The sequence below is a fragment of the Daldinia vernicosa genome (assembly GCF_022497035.1).
Source record: "Daldinia vernicosa strain CBS 139.73 unplaced genomic scaffold F5Y00scaffold_6, whole genome shotgun sequence".
NCBI classification, from domain to species: Eukaryota; Fungi; Ascomycota; class Sordariomycetes; order Xylariales; family Hypoxylaceae; genus Daldinia; species Daldinia vernicosa.
This window is the reverse complement of record NW_025953922.1, coordinates 486,133-503,822: the sequence shown is the minus strand read 5'-3', so window position 1 is coordinate 503,822 and position 17,690 is coordinate 486,133. Positions and strand designations below refer to the sequence as shown.

The window sequence follows — 17,690 nt, the reverse complement described above, 5'->3', positions numbered from 1 at the left end:
TGGCCTACATCTTGGCCGGCATACCCATCTACATATCTACATACATCATACATCCCCATTTGATCTACTTTGCCTACCTCATAGCCATACATACATAACCATACATGGCCAACTCCTGAATACTTTGCCCACTTGCCCACATACCCGACAAGCCATCATACATATACAAGAAGTACTTACATACTCGTCGATACTCGCCAGTCTTCCCCGGTGCCAAGCGTGCTTTTTTGTGCTTTTGTATTGGCACATCCAGTACGGGGAGAATCTTTCAATCTCGTATGCTAACAATTTGTTGCCGGTTTCTAGAAACAGGGCCTACTCACAAACCCTCGAGCCCTCAATTTCCCGCCGGCAATGCCCAAAGCCCGGTAATGACTGCAGCTCTCACCTCCAATGGGCCTCCTCTATTAATTAGACCTGTCACCTCTATGCCAAATATCTTTACCATCACTACCCTCCTTTGTCACTGACTATTTTTACCCTTCTAGCAGGACTTTGAGTCTTCGCCGCCTTCGTGTCCTGGGCTGGAATATCTTGACATACCAGCTACAGGTGATATGAGGTCAGTTCCATATCTCCCTTTCCCGCTAAAGAAACGGAAAAAAAAAAAAAAAAAAAAGAGATAGAATCTTGTTGATCATTTCTGTACTTTTTTCGTCTTTGTTACTTTTATGTTATTTCAAACCCATTTCACTTTGCCTGTCTTATATCGCATCATATCACTTTGTCCTTACCATCTTCGCACCTTATCTCAACAGCAATACTCGGGCACTTATGAAGGTGCGCCGGCTGGGCTATTCTCTGGTCCTACTGGCACACCCATATGACCTAGCTACCTTACAATCTGCACCTAACTGCTACTGCCTGTAAATCCCTCTTACTATAGGCGCGGAGACAAGTTGCATGGGTGGCTGTTGTAGCTACACAAAATGCCTGTATCTCTTCCGCTGTTCGCCGCTATGTGGCGTGGTGTATAGCTCCCGATCCTATATCCGCTACCCCTGTGCTACCTACGCAACGCAACGTTGGCAGTATCACATCTCTTTGGTCGCACTGAACACTTGGGCATTTGTCTCGCATGGAATTGCGATACAGGCATTTTCGCTAGCCTGCCCAGAGCCTCGCACACCAACTTCTATTTGCTAGGACCCCTGCTAATATCTTCTCTAGATACAACCAAGATTCCAATATTTCTTCCTTGACGATAGAAAACCCTCCTCAGCCGCCTTCTGTGCTCGGCGGTTTTTCTGCACCTCTCTTAAACACTACTACGACGGGGTACTCCCCTGATACTGGATCATTTTACTCTCCAGCTTCACAGATCTTCCCCGGGATCGACGTCAGGCCACCGCGCCTGAGCTCTAAGTAAGTCACACATTGACCCCAGCACCTTCGTAGTGTTCAATAACACACCTGTTTGTAAACTCATCCAGATGTTGATTTACTCACTACCTTAGCAGCAGTACCTCATCCACGGGCATGGCACATGCCAACCGCTCCGCTGCGTTACCAAATCCAGCATCAGCGTACAGCGTAAGAGATCTCTACTCTGGACCGAGGCCGTCCTTTGGAAGACCAACGGAGCACACGAGATCACCCTCATTTGCAACGCCTTTGCGACGCCATCCTTTATCTCCAACTCCTAGTCCTAGCATTAGTTTTACAAGCCCTGTCAGGATGGACGCTAGTCAGTATGGAAAATCCGGGGGGTCGCATATCCCTCCGCTTCTAGCAATGAGCACGAACGGTCAGCTAGTGTACAGTGATTCTGGGGCACCTATAAAGATGACATCCACGGAACTATCGACAAAGGGTTTTTCATGTCAGAGGGAGACTGGACGTGTTACAGGAGAAATTACTTCTCCTGTATCTGCTCATACAGTTTGTCGCCATATTCGCCAAACACAACAATGCAGTATGTTCCTAGCGGATCTTCGACATCATATCAAGTATTTGGGTTTGCGATGTGCATTTCTGCCGTGGTCTCCGACAGCGACTCGCACACAATCGACTTGGTGCAGCATACACCAAAGAGAGATAAAGGACCGGTACAGAAGCCCGAGAAAGTTCGGCTTACACCAAAGCAGCCGCAGCAGGCACCGCATCCATTGCTGTATCAAGACCATCATGCCATGCCCGGAGGCTCAAGACCTTTGTACGAAAGTGGTTACGGGCAGAGTACGCAGGGGTCCTACCCAAGCGAGCACACATTCGAAAGAATCCAATTCAAGCAGGCGACGGCAAACAATGGTAAACGAAGAGCGGCTCAGCAGTACTACCATTTAGTTGTGGAGCTGTACGCAGATGTGGGGAATCAAGCCCAAGATCAGTTTATGAAGATTGCATCGCGGAAATCCGCGAAGATGATTGTACGAGGGCGCTCCCCTGGGCATTACCAGACGGAAAGGCGTGGGAGCACCAGTAGCGGGCCCGGTGGATCAAGCGGGATGGGCGGTTATTCTGGATCCCAGGTGTTAGGGCCAGATTACAGCAGCTCGGGTGGTCCTTCGCTTCTTCCAGGCTCGTATGCTAGCGGCGGCGCGTACGATCCACGGTCGGGGCATTATGGGGGGACTCGCCACCACGAGCTACCGGCGGAGCCGATTATTCCTACCGAGGAAGCCAAGGCCATCGATACTACGAGGGATTATCAATACTATCCTGCGCCTATCTACGAAAATACCGATTCAAGACAGGGTGTTGAGATGTTCTCTCACCGAGGCGAGCCGGACAACCTGATGAATTCAGCTCCACCGGCGGGAGACTCGATCTCATCAAAGGTCAAACACGAATACGAAGGTCCCCTTCCGAGTATTCTATATAACCCTGGAAATGCCTACTACCGGGGCTGTAGTCGATTCGAAGGGAAGTCAACATCGACGGGTTATTACCCAACCATGCCAACCATGCTTCCCCAATCTGGGTGATACGAATATTGTATGGTATGGTGAAGTTACTTGGCCGCATCCTGGCTGGTCTACACGGTATATTTCCTTGGTAGATTCCCGTCACCTACGTTAAGTTCTACTGCGTCTAGCATGACCATCGGAGATGAAAAGCATATCTGTTTTCTGGATTTTGGGTTTCCCGCGTCTATCACTAGAGGCGGGACTGGCGGCGCATGATGGGATACGGTAGAGGGAAAGAATCTGAAGGGGGATCTGGTTTTATGGGGAATTCGGGCGAATGTGGGAATATACGAAGAATGAACTACGACCCCGGCAATATGGTCGGGATATAGTACAAAATATGGCTTTACCTGGTGGGACAACGGAAAGGATACCCCGGTGCGATGCTTTATGGTGTTTTCGAGATGGTTCGAGAAACGAAGAATAAGCGACTTTCATTCATTTGAAAATTTGACGAAGACTACGCAAAAAAAAGATTCATGGGCGGCGTTGGGAAAGACGGATTATACGGGTGTCTGCGTTTAACTTCCCCAACTCGACAACTGCTGTGGCCCGTTAGTCGAGTCCTCCTGGTGAGACTAACTTGATGCAACTCGCCTTCTCCTGTCTCGATGTGATCAGAGGAATGCTTGGGCGGAATGTGTGTTTACAAGTCTCGCGAGATGACTGGGCTTTAGGGTGGACCGAAGAACAGAATCCCAGTTTGTGGCGCAAGGTGAAAATAGAAAGGCCTTCTGTCGCTGCTGGTGGTGCTTATGCGCTCAGAATTGCTTTCCCTGTATCTTCTTGGTCGAAAGATAAAACATAGCATTCTTTCCATTTTTCTCCTCTCTCGGCCACGAGAATGGATCCTTTGTCTTGCGGGAGAGCGGATCAGTGCATGCCTATGGATCAAAGCAGAAACGCCTTATCCACGCATAACTCCACACTAATGCGCATCAGCCAATTAAAGAGAATGTTGAACTAGACTCGAGAAAAAGAACTTGTTCGGCTTAGGTAGGTAGATGCAAACTTAACAGCGAAAGGGGAAGCGGGGCAGTGAGCTGCACCAATGAGTGCCCCTACATAAGAGCCCAACGGCGAAGGAGGTCCTTGGCAAAACGAAGTGTGCGTAGTAGTAGTGTATGGGGGATATGGGGGATTTGCTTTTTTTTTTTTTTTTTCTTTTAGGTGAGGCAGCAGCTCATCAGGTTGAGAGGTCGTTCAAATTGGACTTGCAAAGCCTCATATGCCCCACAACGGGAACTAGGTTGCACTAAAGGCACGACACCATGATAGGTGTAGGGTAGGGCCTGGCAAAAGACGTAAGGCCAAGCAAGGCAGCTCTTTTTTTCAGCCAGGGTTCAGGCGATGCATCAGGCGGGTGTAAGGCAACTGGACAGGGGGATCCTCCTTACGGAACCTATGGAATTCTACGGAGCTAAGCGACTAGGGTCCTAGTACATATCGGCATGCGATCAAAGAGATCCTGGGTATCAGTGCTTTCTAAATAGTGGAACTTAGCAGATGAAAATCACCCCACATTTAACGTTGTGAGTATATACACTACTACTAGCCCAGGATGTAATCTACACGCTAAAGTTGGGGCTTAAGCTACCTAGACTAACAAAAACCTTAGGCTCCAGTAGCTTATCCTAACGATGCTCAGGGTTACCTTTAGGCGGGTACTAGGTACAATATCTAGATACGGTGGATTACGGAACTCTACTTAGAAACGGAAGAGCTTACCTTACCAAGATACATTTAGCTACTAAGGTAGGTAAATAGGAAGCGAGATTCGTGCTGGACATAAGACCTCGTAGTTTCCTTGCTATGTATATGTAATATAGGTAGCTGCTGCCTACTATTTGCTACGTACTTTATCCAACTAATTTCGGGACCGAAGAGACTTTTATTTTATTTTATCTTTACGCCTTTTCTTATTGTCTACCGCGACATGATAAGTTGTTCCGCTCCCTTTTCCACCTTCTCCTCCGATATCCGATGCGTGCGCGCATATATAGATGGCTTGGCACTTATTCACGCATCCTTCCTTTCCTCCATACAATACGTCAATACGCCAATCCCGAAGCTCAAGCAGGTTATATCTTTCCAGGCTCTATCTACTGTGGTAGTGACGTTTACGTTCATTACAACCACACTCGCCTAGCCAATGTTTTATGCACCGGTGAATTTGGGCTTGATGGGCTTGATGGCTTAACGGTCGGTACGAGCCGTACGAGTCGTAGCGAAGACACCGGTTAGTCGGCTCTTTGGGATTTCAGCCACTACCGTTGACGGCCCAACGGATTTTCTCACTACTCAAACCATGGCTTTTGTCGGATTTTGAAAGCAGGTTTCAGTACGGATTATCAGCGAAGATATTACGGCCGAGAAAATAACTACGAAATAAGCAATAACCAGACATAATTGCTTAGCATACGAGTAATGTTGTATATGCAAGTGAGACGCGGCCCGAGGTTCTCTCCTACCTAACCTACCTACGTCTTTACTCCCCCCCTCCTCCCTCCTTCAGGCTTCAACTTCCTAAGGATACCTCTGGAATACAATATAAGAAACTTGTACCTGCGGACATGTACCTGCGCCAATTGGTGCGCGGTCTAAATAAGCTTTTGTGGAGCTTCTCGCGGATCGTCGTGGAGAGTGGTCGGGGAAGCCGGACGGTGAGTTTTTTCGTGTCTTCGGTTGACATTGCACTCCCAATCGCAAGTCTGTTCCTGTTCAGTTACCTGTCGAGAGAAAGATCATCCGATCCCCTGTCACTCATAGTCGCAGTCATTATTAGGTACTTCAAGTCGAGAAAATTTTCTAGCTGGACCCGCCATCGCGGATCCGGAACGTACCAATGCATATGAGTGACAGACCCGCCGCAACTTGATGGGATGGGATAGCGATAGCACCCTTGGCGCACGTTGTCGACCATCTGTTGGTCGACACTGGTTGTCTTGGGGGCCGCGTACCTATCCTTATTATGTATCTCGCACCTTATACGGAATACACCCCTTGGCACCCTTGCTGATGAAGCAAAAACAGGCCAAGGCTAGGCAACTACCAATCATTGCAGCGTAATTCCCTTTACTACATTATACACCCTTTTCACGTTCGAATCGTGAGATTCCAGCCTACCAGCCTATAAGGTAGGTAGTTAGACTGGACCGGCGGTGTCGCATCAAGCTCCGAGGTTCCGCAGGAGGGAATTTTGAAATTTTGATTTCAAACGGGAGGTAAATGTGCCGCCATCCCGCAAACGCGTGGACAATGGCTGCTGCCATGCATACCCGGGCTTGGTATTGAATGGCCCGTGTTCTCACCGGAAGGCTTACTAGGTACCTAACCTACTTAAGGTATTATATCTGACGCCGCTTAGCATATCTACATATCTAAATTCCCTCAAGCTAACTAATAGCTTCTCCTATCCCCCTCCCTGCGTGCCCCTTCATTTCCCATTTCCCATTTCCTAATCTCCAACTTCCTATCTACTAACTAGCCACTTGTTGCCACTAACTCCAAAGGCGGGGGATGATCTCTATCATTATTTTCCCTGCCGAGTTCCGGTAAGTACCGAGATCAAATCCTTCCCACTGTACCATCCAATCCTTCTGCTCGGTGCAGCGTCTCTTTCGGTGATAAGCCTGCTACAGTACCAACTTCAATTCGAGTCGGTGTTGCTACACGATCATGTCTATTTAATCAAGTTCTCACCGCTCTGAGCTGGCAGACGAGCATCGTGACATCCCTTCTGAGCATTCCCTGCCTAAACCGCCAAGATGGTTCTAGTCCAGGTTCTAGTCCAGGCAATCATACACTAGATGGACATGGGATGGACATGGGACGGACATGGGTGAGTCGGTCAGCTTGTATCTTGGGGGCTAAGCTCTCCACGCGGACTTGTGGTTGCTTGCATGGACGTAGCTGATTGGGCGGTGCGCGTGTCGACGGCGTGCTCGGATCATCTTGCCATTCGCAAACAGCTTCTCTCTTCGCAAGCCACACGATGTTACCATAGTAGGTACATGCGCAGATGCGGGACCGTATGTAATTCTCTACGGGACTCCGGTCTAGCTGTGATGTCACTCCACTGGCCTACAATACGTCCGTAACTAATTGAAGATAGGGCCATGGCAAGCAATCATGATCTTCCCGAGTGCTCCCCCCTATTACGCTCTGCAGTATGTACGTACATACAGCCGGAAGATGTGTCTGACGTGCATCTACAATCTACAGCCATCTGTTACACTACTTCCGTTGTCTGCTCAGCCCTATGCGGTACCTTGTGCTACTTTACATGGAGAGGATTCCGCAACACGACATGGCGGCTTGATCCCGCCTGGGTGTGGCTGAGTCAGACGACGATGCTTGACGATGTTTTGTCCAACTCGACAAACAACATGCAAAGAACGTACATACCTACCTAGGTACCTAACATATGGAGATGACAGGTCGGTTCAACTCCCTTAGGCACATGTGTTAGTGTGGTACAAAATATGCACTGTGTTTGCGTCTAAATCGAAAAAAATGACAGCTCACTCTTACAACCGTGGGGAGGGGGCGGTACCAAATGCAAATACTGTCGTACGAAAACAAAAAGACCGTGCCGTGGACATACAGGATTGGGAATTATGTAGGTATGTTATCTCGTTGAGTCCTTCTGTGCAACGTATCGCGAGTAATACAAACCACTGCGCCGCGCTTCTTGCGACACGGGCGCGGCATATTTGTAGCACGTTTGTCTGTCCCCCGACGACATATGTGCTACACAGCACGTCAGCACGTACAGTTCGTGCCGGGGGTTGGTAATTGTTTGGGAGCTAAGGACCAATGAAAGCACATTTCTCTGGTGTGACATTCGACAGATCATGTCCGCTAGCGAAGTTCCCCCTTCTGCCCCTTAAGCCTATCAACAAGCGAAATGCCGATCAGTACGGGACAATTACTAACCATGCACTCAATCATACCTTGGAGGATCCGCCGTAACTGCCGTCAGCAAGCAAAAGGCTTACCACTTACATTATCTAGGTAGGTATCTAAAAAACAAATAAACAAAAACCTAAGAGGGCATGTGGTGTTTGTTATCCACACCGCCGCCAATGATTCAAATATTGGTTGGGTAGTGTTTTCCTCCAATCTCCAATCACGATGCTTCCCCACGGTTACAATATTTAAAAGATTACATGGTACAGGGACACGGGGATTCTTTCAACCAACGGTGTAACCAACATAAACGCCCGTGTAACTCTAGACTCTTGAGAGACAAAAGAGCCAAGGTCAAGTCCAGTAAGCGCGGGGGTGTCACAAAAACAGGGTTTTCTACATAGTAGCATACCTTTTCGTGGCTTGCAGGATTACTTACACTAGCAGCAGATCACTGATCACTGACGATTTGTCGCCGTAATACAGGCTTACACATGACGAAAACATGTGCCATCCGGAGTTCCTGGAGCCTTGTTTGAATCTTGATTCGTGACGCAGTTTTTATCTGCGTTGTATTGTTGGCTTTCCCCTAGTTAATAGTTAATGTAACTCCGAATCTTTGAAATCTATTATATCTTTATTGCCTTGTTTAGGTAGGTATAGCAAGATTTTCTACCTACCTACCCAGGTATGTACCTTCTTACCTCGTCTCCCCTTCCTGTAGACAGTGTGCAGTTTGCAGGTTTGGTACGCTACGGGGCGAGGTTCCGACTTGGGTATCATGCATGCTATTCGAATCTGACATGAATACTAGCTCGCGGGTGGTATGCTAAACCGTTTATGGCATGATGGTGGTACCGACATTTGTTCTACGCTGGTTCTAGGAGCTTCTCGTGACTTTACACTACATATCTTGGTCCTGTGTGTGGAGAAGGGAAAAGCTAATATAACTTACGTACCTTATGAATCTGGTTCATGTTAAGATGTATGTATCCTAGACCCCGAATATCCATCCCTGGGTGGAGCAATCTAGGTTACTGATCTAGTGTACCCCTTTTTCTCCAAGCGTAACGGGCTTTTTTCTTTTAACCAAACCCGAATGCTTATATGTATACACGTGCATTCAAACAAGCCCTGTACACTACGGCAAGGGAGTGACAATGTGGAGAGAGGTGTGTTGGACAAGGCGGCTATAAATAGAATGACGAAGGGGGAATTTGATAGATACCTACCTACCTACCTAGAACACTCTAACACAGCAGGCGAATTTCACATGTGACTGAATTTCTGATACTATGTAGGGCTTTGGGTGAGATATAAAGGGAAAATGTGTACCTAGAACTGAATAGGAGCAATTACCTTAGGTAGGTAGGTAGGTAGTCAAGGTACCTAACCCAAGAAGCCAAATCGGCCAAACCGTCAACATCGGCCGGGACCGCCCCCAAGATCGCCATGCAGGCTATGACGGCATTGGAATGGATACGTATGGACGTGCGTAGATCTATATTTACATTTACATCTTGCTATACCTACCTAGGTACCTACCCCGTACGCGTAGGCTGCTGCTGTGGCATAGGGGGCCAAGTCCGCGCCACTCCTACCTATCTAGGTATGTGCCAATGGAGAAGGGGGGATGGGAAAGGAAAGGAAGGAAAAGTATGTAGATAGAAGTAGCACGGCATTAGCTACCGCGAGGGAGAGCTCCCGAGTCGCGAAGCCGGGAAGTGAGAAGAAAATATTGTATCATCACCGCTCACCCACTGCCGCAAGACCTAGTATTGACTGACTGACTCCCTTGAGGGCTTTCGAAGTTCTGCATAAACTTCATGATGGAAATAGAAAAGGGTATTATTTATAGGCGATTAAAATAAGGCAGTTAACGTTGTACTCATTGCTCGATAATGGCGCCGCAGGTAAAGCGTCGAGGAATGCTAAGAACTTGAGTTGATATCAGAAGCTTCAAACTTGTGTACGTGGGCTAGCTAGCTAGCTACCTAGGTACCTACCTTTCCAACATAGATTTTAATTTTTTAAACACTCAACTCATATATATAAGCTCGCCATCATCTAAACTGCATGTCAGCTACATAGTCGCAGCTTTCCATGTAGTTAGGTAGTCATCTCTGACGCTGAGTTCTTTCACTCGTCCTTCCGAATTTCTAATTTGTCGCTAATATGTTGAGGGTTCTTGTGCCACAATAAGACGTGCCTGAACAGGAATGTTCAGAATGGCAGATTAGAACCCTAGAATACTAGAATACTAGAGAAACTAGGGGAAAAAGGCCTTGTAACTATATTAGTAGATTTGCTTTAACTACCTCCTATTTAGTTATATAGGTAATTCTTTGCGCTTTATCGTAGCCGGGCCCTTGTTTCTTGCTCTCCTTCTCGTTATTCTGCCCGATGCTGTCCCACGGGTTCTTATACCTATGTGATAAAACGCACTTAAACATGGATATTGGGAATAGTCGTCACTTTCAGTCGTAGATTTTGGGGCGTTGCCATGTTTATTTATCACCGTGAATAGGCCATATTAGATTATAATCCTACAGCAGAGGTAAGCAAGTCTATCGACTAAATCAATACAATACAGTTGTCCCTCAGCCGAATTATGACAAAACTATCAATATCAAATGGAATGGGATGTGAAAGCTATCTACCTTGGGTAGGTTACCTAGGCGTAACAACCCATTCCCTACACCGACTGACCCAACGCGCACCCATAGCGTGAGCAAAACTAGTATATCGACCCTACAAAGACAAAATTCACTACTTATCCCCCTTTTATGAAACAGAACGCTCAAGTACGTTCTACTTTCCTCTTAAAATATTCACAAGATATTTTCATCCCCTTGAAGATGATGTCTAGCAGGTCCCTACTTCTATTACTTTTAAGATCAAGACCTCCCCAGCCAGAGTGCGGTGGAATAGGTAGCTAGTAATATCATCTATGCATTTGTATGTAGTAAAAATCGGCACTTTTATCTGTTGATATTATATAATAAAAAGATCCATCTTGGCTTTGCTTGAACACAGTTGTGGAAACTGTAACCCCTTTTACGCAACCCCTTTACGTAGCCCCTGAATCCACATAAGGTTCGACTTGTATAGTTGATATACCGCCCCTCTCCGTACCACCAGCGTGACCAGCAAAGAACGGATACTTTCGAGGATCCTTTGTAACCTGTATTGAATAACAAAGTCCTAGAACTTGATCAGATGAGACTAGTCATCAGCGAGTCAAGTCTTGTGAGGAAGCAAACAGAAATAAGCTCTCGTATGTCCACATCGCCGAGGGCCCCGGAGGCCCATTGGCTAAGCCGCACTGGTCCGGACCACACAAACCGGGCCCATGCCCGGAGGTAGTCCTAGTGCGGCTCGGCGCTCCGCTCCGGGTACCTTTCATGCCGGGTCGGGGGTCCGAACTTAGTGACAACTTCACGGCCGCAGACAGCTTCCTCGCAAGCTGCCCGCCGAGAATTGATTCATTGGGCGTCATTTTCAGGCCAAACCAAACATTGTAAAAATTCGCAGCTCATGCCAGCTGCTTCCTTTTTTTTTTCCCACACTTTGAAATTACACAAACCCATTCACTTCGCTACCTTCACTTACACCTCGCCTCTTTCCTCGTGGTCATTACAACCAAGTTTCCTAGGCGATGAGTACACACTCTTTTTAAATACCTTCTTCGTCACTTTAATTTCGTGCCAGCATCTTCTGTTTCTGTCGAAGCCTTGACTTGATCCTCGTTTCCGCTCATTCAATTATTGCTCAAGGAACCTTCAAACCCGTACACCATGGGTAACTGTATGTCCACCTGCGGCGGCCGCCGTAAGATGCTCGTGCCACCGGGTTTCGAAATGGTGACGCTCTCCGGAATTGAGGGAACCACCCAGGAACCCCAGGAACCGCAGAGAAATTCTCCCGACTTGACCACACTCCCTATTGGTATTGCGTTGACTACCGATGAAGTCGTCGCAGCCCCTTCCCCCATTGTCAACGCGACAACATCTAACCAAGCCCTTGGTGGCAGCACTCCGCGTGTCGATGGAGATTCACACTCACTTACAGAGTCGCTTAAAGATGTTACCATCAACGACATCCAGGTTGAGACTGCTAGACCGGTCAACTATAGTCGTCCAGGAGCACACCGACTTGTGGCTAGCACCTCAGCGTACAATATTAGAGATCTCAGAGAGACCAGCTGTGGAAATGTTCCCCCTCCTCGCCTCCGCCCGTCGGCCACTATGGGTAACCTCAACAAGCCGTTACCAAAGTATCCTAATGATGACCCCGTAGCCGCTTACATTGCTCAAGAAAACATGAAGCTCGAGGAGACCTGGAAGAAATTGTTTCCTGAAAAGGCGTTTTTGGTTGATTTCAACCGGGAGCGTCATATGACGCGACCACGAGCTCTTAGAGAGTCCATAAAGAGCACATCCTCAAACGACGAAAAGAACGACGCAAAGGACGACCCGCCCGTCGATGGTGATGACACCAACACAGGACCGGCGGAGGAGATTAATGAGGACAGCGGCACCGGCGCGACTCAAGAGGCCGGTGGAGATAGCGAGAATCCGAAGGACCTCATCCGTATACTTCGTCAGAAAGTAAGTTCTTTTCCTCCCAAAAGTCATCCCCTGCCACCTATCCCCAGGGAATACAATAGCACCAACCCGTTGATTGAAGCGTACTTATTAACGACTATGTTAAAGATCTTGCAACTCGACGATATGCTGTCGCAGCTCGGAGCGGAAGAGGCTTCAAAGCCTATTCCTAGCCTCGTCACTAGTGATGCCAATGACCCCGGTAATCCGACCACTCCGTCTCCTATTAGACGTTCCAACATCCTTGCTAGTACCGTCGCTGGCACTTCCGATACTGGTGAACCAAGCACCCAAGAGAATAAGATGGACATGGGCCCCTCGGATTTCGTCGAAAGCCCTCATTCCACGGGCCGACCACGTCGCCCTCGTCCCGTCGGCATTATTGGGCCGTCAACCCCCACCAGAACCCCTGATCAGCCTAGTGGCTTATACTACGAAGCCCACAGCCGTGACGGTCTTGACGCGGAGACTGAGCAGCCGTCCATGGTATCCGAAGCGGGATCATCTCAAATCGTCGTACGTGACACACTGCCCCAAGTCCCGTCCAGTGACGAGGAGCGCGACTACTACCTCTACGAGTCCCTCTACGAGGTGGCTCTAGAAGTTGTCACGAAGAACTACCATGAGGCCAAACCGGTCATCCTCGCCAAGGTGCGCCGGTTCGTCGCGAGCGAACGTACAGTTTACAGAGTCGTCGAGACCATCCTGGCCATGACCGACGACGTCATCGACACATGTGTCAACGATGAGGATAGTCTTGAGATAGTCCAGATGATGGTGACAGGATCTTGTCAAGGATCCGAGCTCGTTCCAAATGGTAAGATGACTCCCACCTTCCAGGAAGAGCTTGATAAGGAAGCCGAAGCCACAAAGGTACGCAAAGCGATAGCCCTGCTGGAGAAGTGGGCTGCCGAGGCTAAGGCTAAGGAGGAGGCTGATGAGGAGGCCAAGGAAAAGGGTAAGGGAAAGGAGAATGCGGAGTGAAAGGCCCAGCTGGTACTGTGGGGCCGTAAAGTCTTTCCGACAGGGGGATCGAACACCCCAAGTTACCGGAAGATGTTGTAGTCCGTCATCCATATGACACCGGACTCGGTTAGGTAATACGTTGATTTCTCATGAACAGGGACTCGCATATGGAACGCTTGAGTATCGAAAAGGGGTTTTGAAAAAGGAAAAAAAAGGAAGGGTTATTGAACGAATGAATTCATGAAATTAGTTACGATCGTTTCGCGGTTAGATTAGTTCGTAATTGTGAACTTAATATCGCCAAATGGCATCTGCCATCTTAACTACCTGGCCCATCTCAACGACATCGTGGACGCGTACTATATCAGCACCACCCTGAACAGCCGTGGCAACGGTCGCCGCCGTACCGAATACTCGATCCATTGGCTTTGGCACCCCGGTGACCTTACCGATGAAGCTCTTGCGGCTGGATCCTACGAGCCATGGTAGGCCTACTAATCCGGGCCAGTTTCGTAGTTCTTCGAAATGCCGCAGGAGCTGTAGGTTCTGCTCGCCTACCTTGGCAAATCCCAGCCCTGGGTCGAGGATGATGCGCCACCGACGGATGCCCGCTGCTTCGGCTGCCGCTACCCGCTCAAGTAGCTCTTTAGCGATGGTCGGGATAAGCCCGTGAGGGTAATCGTTCAGTTTGCTCATTGTACTGGGGTCTCCTCTCATATGCATTAAGCAAACCGTCTTGCCCGAGCGGGCCATTGTAGAGAACATATCCGGGTCCAAAAGACCTGCTGAGACGTCGTTGATTATATCTGCGCCGGCCTCAACGGCTGCTTGGGCAACTGATGCTCGATACGTATCTACGCTGATAGCGACGTTGCGTGTCTCGGGGAGACTACGAATGAGCTTGATAACAGGTATGACACGGTCCTCCTCTTCTTGAGCACTGACCTCAAGCTTCCCCGGTGCCGTAGACTGGCCCCCAATGTCAAAAATTGTGGCACCTCCTCGGACATAGGCCATAATTGTGTCTCTAAGTGAATCAGGGGTATGGATTCCCCCATCCGAAAATGAATCGGGCGTTATGTTGAGAATGGCCATTACTTGTGTTTTCCGAGTTGGCTTAAGGGCATTTAAGGGTTCTACCAAGGGGCATATTGGGGTCAAAGTAGAGAGAGGTTCCGGAGATGGAGGCAGCTCGTTAAGATAGTCTTGAATGAGCTTCCAGGGCTTGGAGGCGTCTATAGACTTATGCGGTATAAGTTCGGCGAGAGGCCGTAGAACGAATTCACGCTCTTGGATGCCAATATGAGGAATTTTAAGTCTCTCATGGTCAACTATTTCATCTTCATAAAGTAAGATGTCCAAGTCGATATTTCGAGGTCCCTTGTCTATAAGTTTCCGCCGCCCCATAGACTTTTCAATATCTTGTAATTGGTCTAGTAAAGATAGGGGTTTTAGGTCCGTCTCTACCTGAGGGAGATTATTCAGTATTCAGCACAAGATTCATGAAATTAGAAAAAAGAAACAATAGAAACAATAGAAACTGAGACATACTTCGCAAGCTCCATTCACAAACCTATCCTGGTCTAGAACGTACATAGGTTCGGTCTCCCAGAGGCTACTGGTCCTTTTTACTTTGATACCTCTCGAATCCATTTCCTTACATGCTTGCTCGATCATGGAAATCCGATCGCCAACGTTACTACCCAGAGCAATGTACGCCTTCCGCTTACCGCGGCGTCGTTCTGCGCAACCGCATGATTTACTGGACGGACTGGTTGAGAGTTGGCGATCCATTATTTTTCTTTTAGGGATAAGTGAACCACCCAGCAAAAAACTTAGATTGGCATGAGATAGCGACGCTCGAGCATAACGATATGTATAGCTCCATGCTGATGATGAGAGAAGATTCATTAAAACTTTGAACGAGGTGTTGACCCGCAAACTAATTGCCTCATTGGACAATCGCGCATCATAAGCAACTTTTCGAATTTCGAACTACACCGTAATCGAAGGAGCTGACCGGAAAAATTACAACCTTGCAAGTTCCACAAGGACCCCTAACTAAAGGTTATTAATACTATGTACGTACCTATCTTATCGTCCATGTGGGTCTGATCTATGTACATACGTAAAGTACATAGGTACGTACTTATTTGTACTATGTCCCTGGGTACACATACACTACATGTATGCTGTGTAAACCGAGATCTGATTTAAGGGGTCTTCTTGCTGGAATGATGAAATGGCGGCAGTTTTTGTATTGAATGAATTATTCTTTATTCTTGGATGTGGGATGTATTGAAGTGACTCCATCGTCAACCTTCACTATTTAACAACACTCCATGATTCACTAGACAGGTTGCTATCATATGTAAAGATGCACATAAAGATGCATTCACACATCTATGTAAAGGAGATGCGGGCTTAGGTATTGTATATATGTACATAATAACCTGTGGTCACGCTAAGAAGAAGCCTCGGTTCGGCTATGTCCCGGATTGGACTAGGCCTCCAATGTCTTAGTGTATTGCCTCGGCTTCCCCAGCTTTAATCTTTGGGGGAAGATCGTGTACCAAACAGCCAAATCCTGAATATACCCCGATTTTCACATTTCCATCTGTTCTTATTACTTATTACTATTCCCATTGCCGCGTGTGTTGCCGATACCAAGACTTACTTTCTTGTTCTTTCCGACTACTTAATCTACCCCAGATTTCTTGATATAACTAGAATAGACTAAAGAAGCGTCTTTACCATCTTATCATATTCTACAGTTTTACATCAGCACCCAAAACAGTCAAGATGGCATCACCACGTATGTCACAACCCAACATACCTAGGTACCTAGGTACTCATGAGTAAATCACTGACAAAATGTGATCCTACAGAGAGGATCCGGACTCCCGTCACCGATCTATTCAAGATCAACCACCCTATTTTCCTCGCCGGGATGAACGTCGCAGCCGGCCCCAAGCTCGCTGCTGCTGTCACGAATGCCGGCGGTCTCGGTGTCATCGGAGGCATGTCCTATAGCCCGGACATGTTGAAGGAGCAAATCGACGAGTTGAAATCGTATCTGAATGACAAGAATGCGCCATTCGGTATCGATCTGTTACTTCCACAAGTTGGCGGCAAGGCCCGCAAAACAAAGTAAGCTTTGATCATTCTGGGATATTCGCTATTCGCTAGTACTCAGCTACGGGCGACGGCAGCTAACCGGGTTGAAACATAGCTACGATTACACGAAAGGCAAGCTCGACCAATTAATCGACGTCGTTATCGAATCGGGAGCCAAACTCTTCGTCTCCGCTGTCGGTGTACCACCCAAAGCCGTCGTCGACAGGCTACACAAGCACGGTATTTACTACATGAACATGGTCGGCCACCCCAAGCATGTTCAGAAGGCGCTAGACATCGGCTGCGACATCATCTGTGCGCAGGGTGGTGAGGGTGGTGGTCACACTGGAGATGTTCCGACCACTGTCCTGATTCCGGCGTGTGTGCAGATTTGCAAAGGAAAAAAGAGTGTCGTATCCGGCCAACAGGTTCCCGTCATCGCCGCCGGTGGTATTCATAACGGTCAGATGTTAGCTGCTGCGCTGATGATGGGCGCGGGCGCTGTCTGGGTTGGTACCCGTTTCATCTTAGCCGACGAAGCTGGCGCACCCGAGTCGCACAAGGAATCGGTACGAACTGCCGGGTTCGACGACACAATCCGAACCCTCATCTTTACTGGACGGCCTTTACGGGTGCGGAAGAACCCGTACATCGAGAACTGGGAGACCGAACGCCAAGCCGAGATCAAGGAGTTGACTGCCAAGGGTATCCTCCCTTACGAGCACGACCTGGAGAAGGTAGCGAACGGCACAGCCGAAGGTTCGGGCAAGGAGAGCGAAAGCGAAGAGGATGTAGACGATTTGATGGACCAGTTCCGACCCTACTTGATGGGCAAGTGTGCCGCACTAGTGAACGAGCAGAAGAGCGCCAAGGCCATCGTGGATGAATTCATTGAGGACGCCACAGCGATGCTGAGCCAAGGCGCCAAGATGGTAGCGAAGTTGTAAGAGGAGTAGGCCTATTAGGGGGAATTCTGAAATATTAAATCCCTTTGTATATATATCCGCAAGCACCGCGTTTGAAGAGCAGTATCAGCGCAGTGCGATCTATAATTGGGTGCGATGGTTGTATTATTTTAAATAGCAATGCATGCAAATTTACTTTCAAACCCTAAGATATAATATAATAGCCTAGGTTAGGTCGAATTTCTAGACGACGAGATCTCAGGAAATATCAAACA

At 48.1% G+C, this 17,690-nt stretch overlaps 4 protein-coding genes across 4 annotated transcripts; 3 read left to right on the top strand and 1 right to left on the bottom strand.

The window, feature by feature from the left end:
* Nucleotides 1-1,219: 1,219 nt before the first annotated feature.
* On the top strand, nt 1,220-3,211 carry F5Y00DRAFT_176034 (uncharacterized protein). Its single transcript, XM_048004931.1, has 2 exons — nt 1,220-1,365; nt 1,461-3,211. Exon 2 carries the CDS (start codon nt 1,821-1,823, stop codon nt 2,925-2,927), a length of 1,107 nt encoding a protein of 368 aa, XP_047868509.1. The 5' UTR covers nt 1,220-1,365; nt 1,461-1,820; the 3' UTR covers nt 2,928-3,211.
* Nucleotides 3,212-11,617: 8,406 nt separating this feature from the next.
* On the top strand, nt 11,618-13,411 carry F5Y00DRAFT_258425 (uncharacterized protein; the record flags this gene model as incomplete). The annotated part of the gene is made up of 2 exons (XM_048010703.1): nt 11,618-12,430; nt 12,536-13,411. 2 exons carry the CDS (start codon nt 11,618-11,620, stop codon nt 13,409-13,411), a joined length of 1,689 nt encoding a protein of 562 aa, XP_047868508.1.
* A 273-nt stretch (nt 13,412-13,684) lies between these two features.
* On the bottom strand, nt 13,685-15,187 carry F5Y00DRAFT_258424 (Dihydropteroate synthase; the record flags this gene model as incomplete). Its single annotated transcript, XM_048010702.1, has 2 exons — nt 13,685-14,860; nt 14,945-15,187. The coding sequence occupies 2 exons, from the start codon at nt 15,185-15,187 to the stop codon at nt 13,685-13,687; spliced, it is 1,419 nt and encodes a 472-aa protein (XP_047868507.1).
* Nucleotides 15,188-15,972: 785 nt separating this feature from the next.
* Nucleotides 15,973-17,618, top strand: F5Y00DRAFT_227040 (NPD-domain-containing protein). The gene is made up of 3 exons (XM_048006423.1): nt 15,973-16,208; nt 16,282-16,543; nt 16,626-17,618. Exons 1-3 carry the CDS (start codon nt 16,196-16,198, stop codon nt 17,455-17,457), a joined length of 1,107 nt encoding a protein of 368 aa, XP_047868506.1. The 5' UTR covers nt 15,973-16,195; the 3' UTR covers nt 17,458-17,618.
* The last annotated feature ends 72 nt before the right edge of the window (nt 17,619-17,690 follow it).

Coding starts and splice junctions, on each gene's coding strand:
- F5Y00DRAFT_176034 (XM_048004931.1), top strand. CDS start 1,821: ATGTCAGAGGGAGACTGGACGTGTTACAGGAGAAATTACTTCTCCTGT.
- F5Y00DRAFT_227040 (XM_048006423.1), top strand. Junction 16,544..16,625: donor GGCAAGGCCCGCAAAACAAA/GTAAGCTTTGAT, acceptor GTTGAAACATAG/CTACGATTACACGAAAGGCA.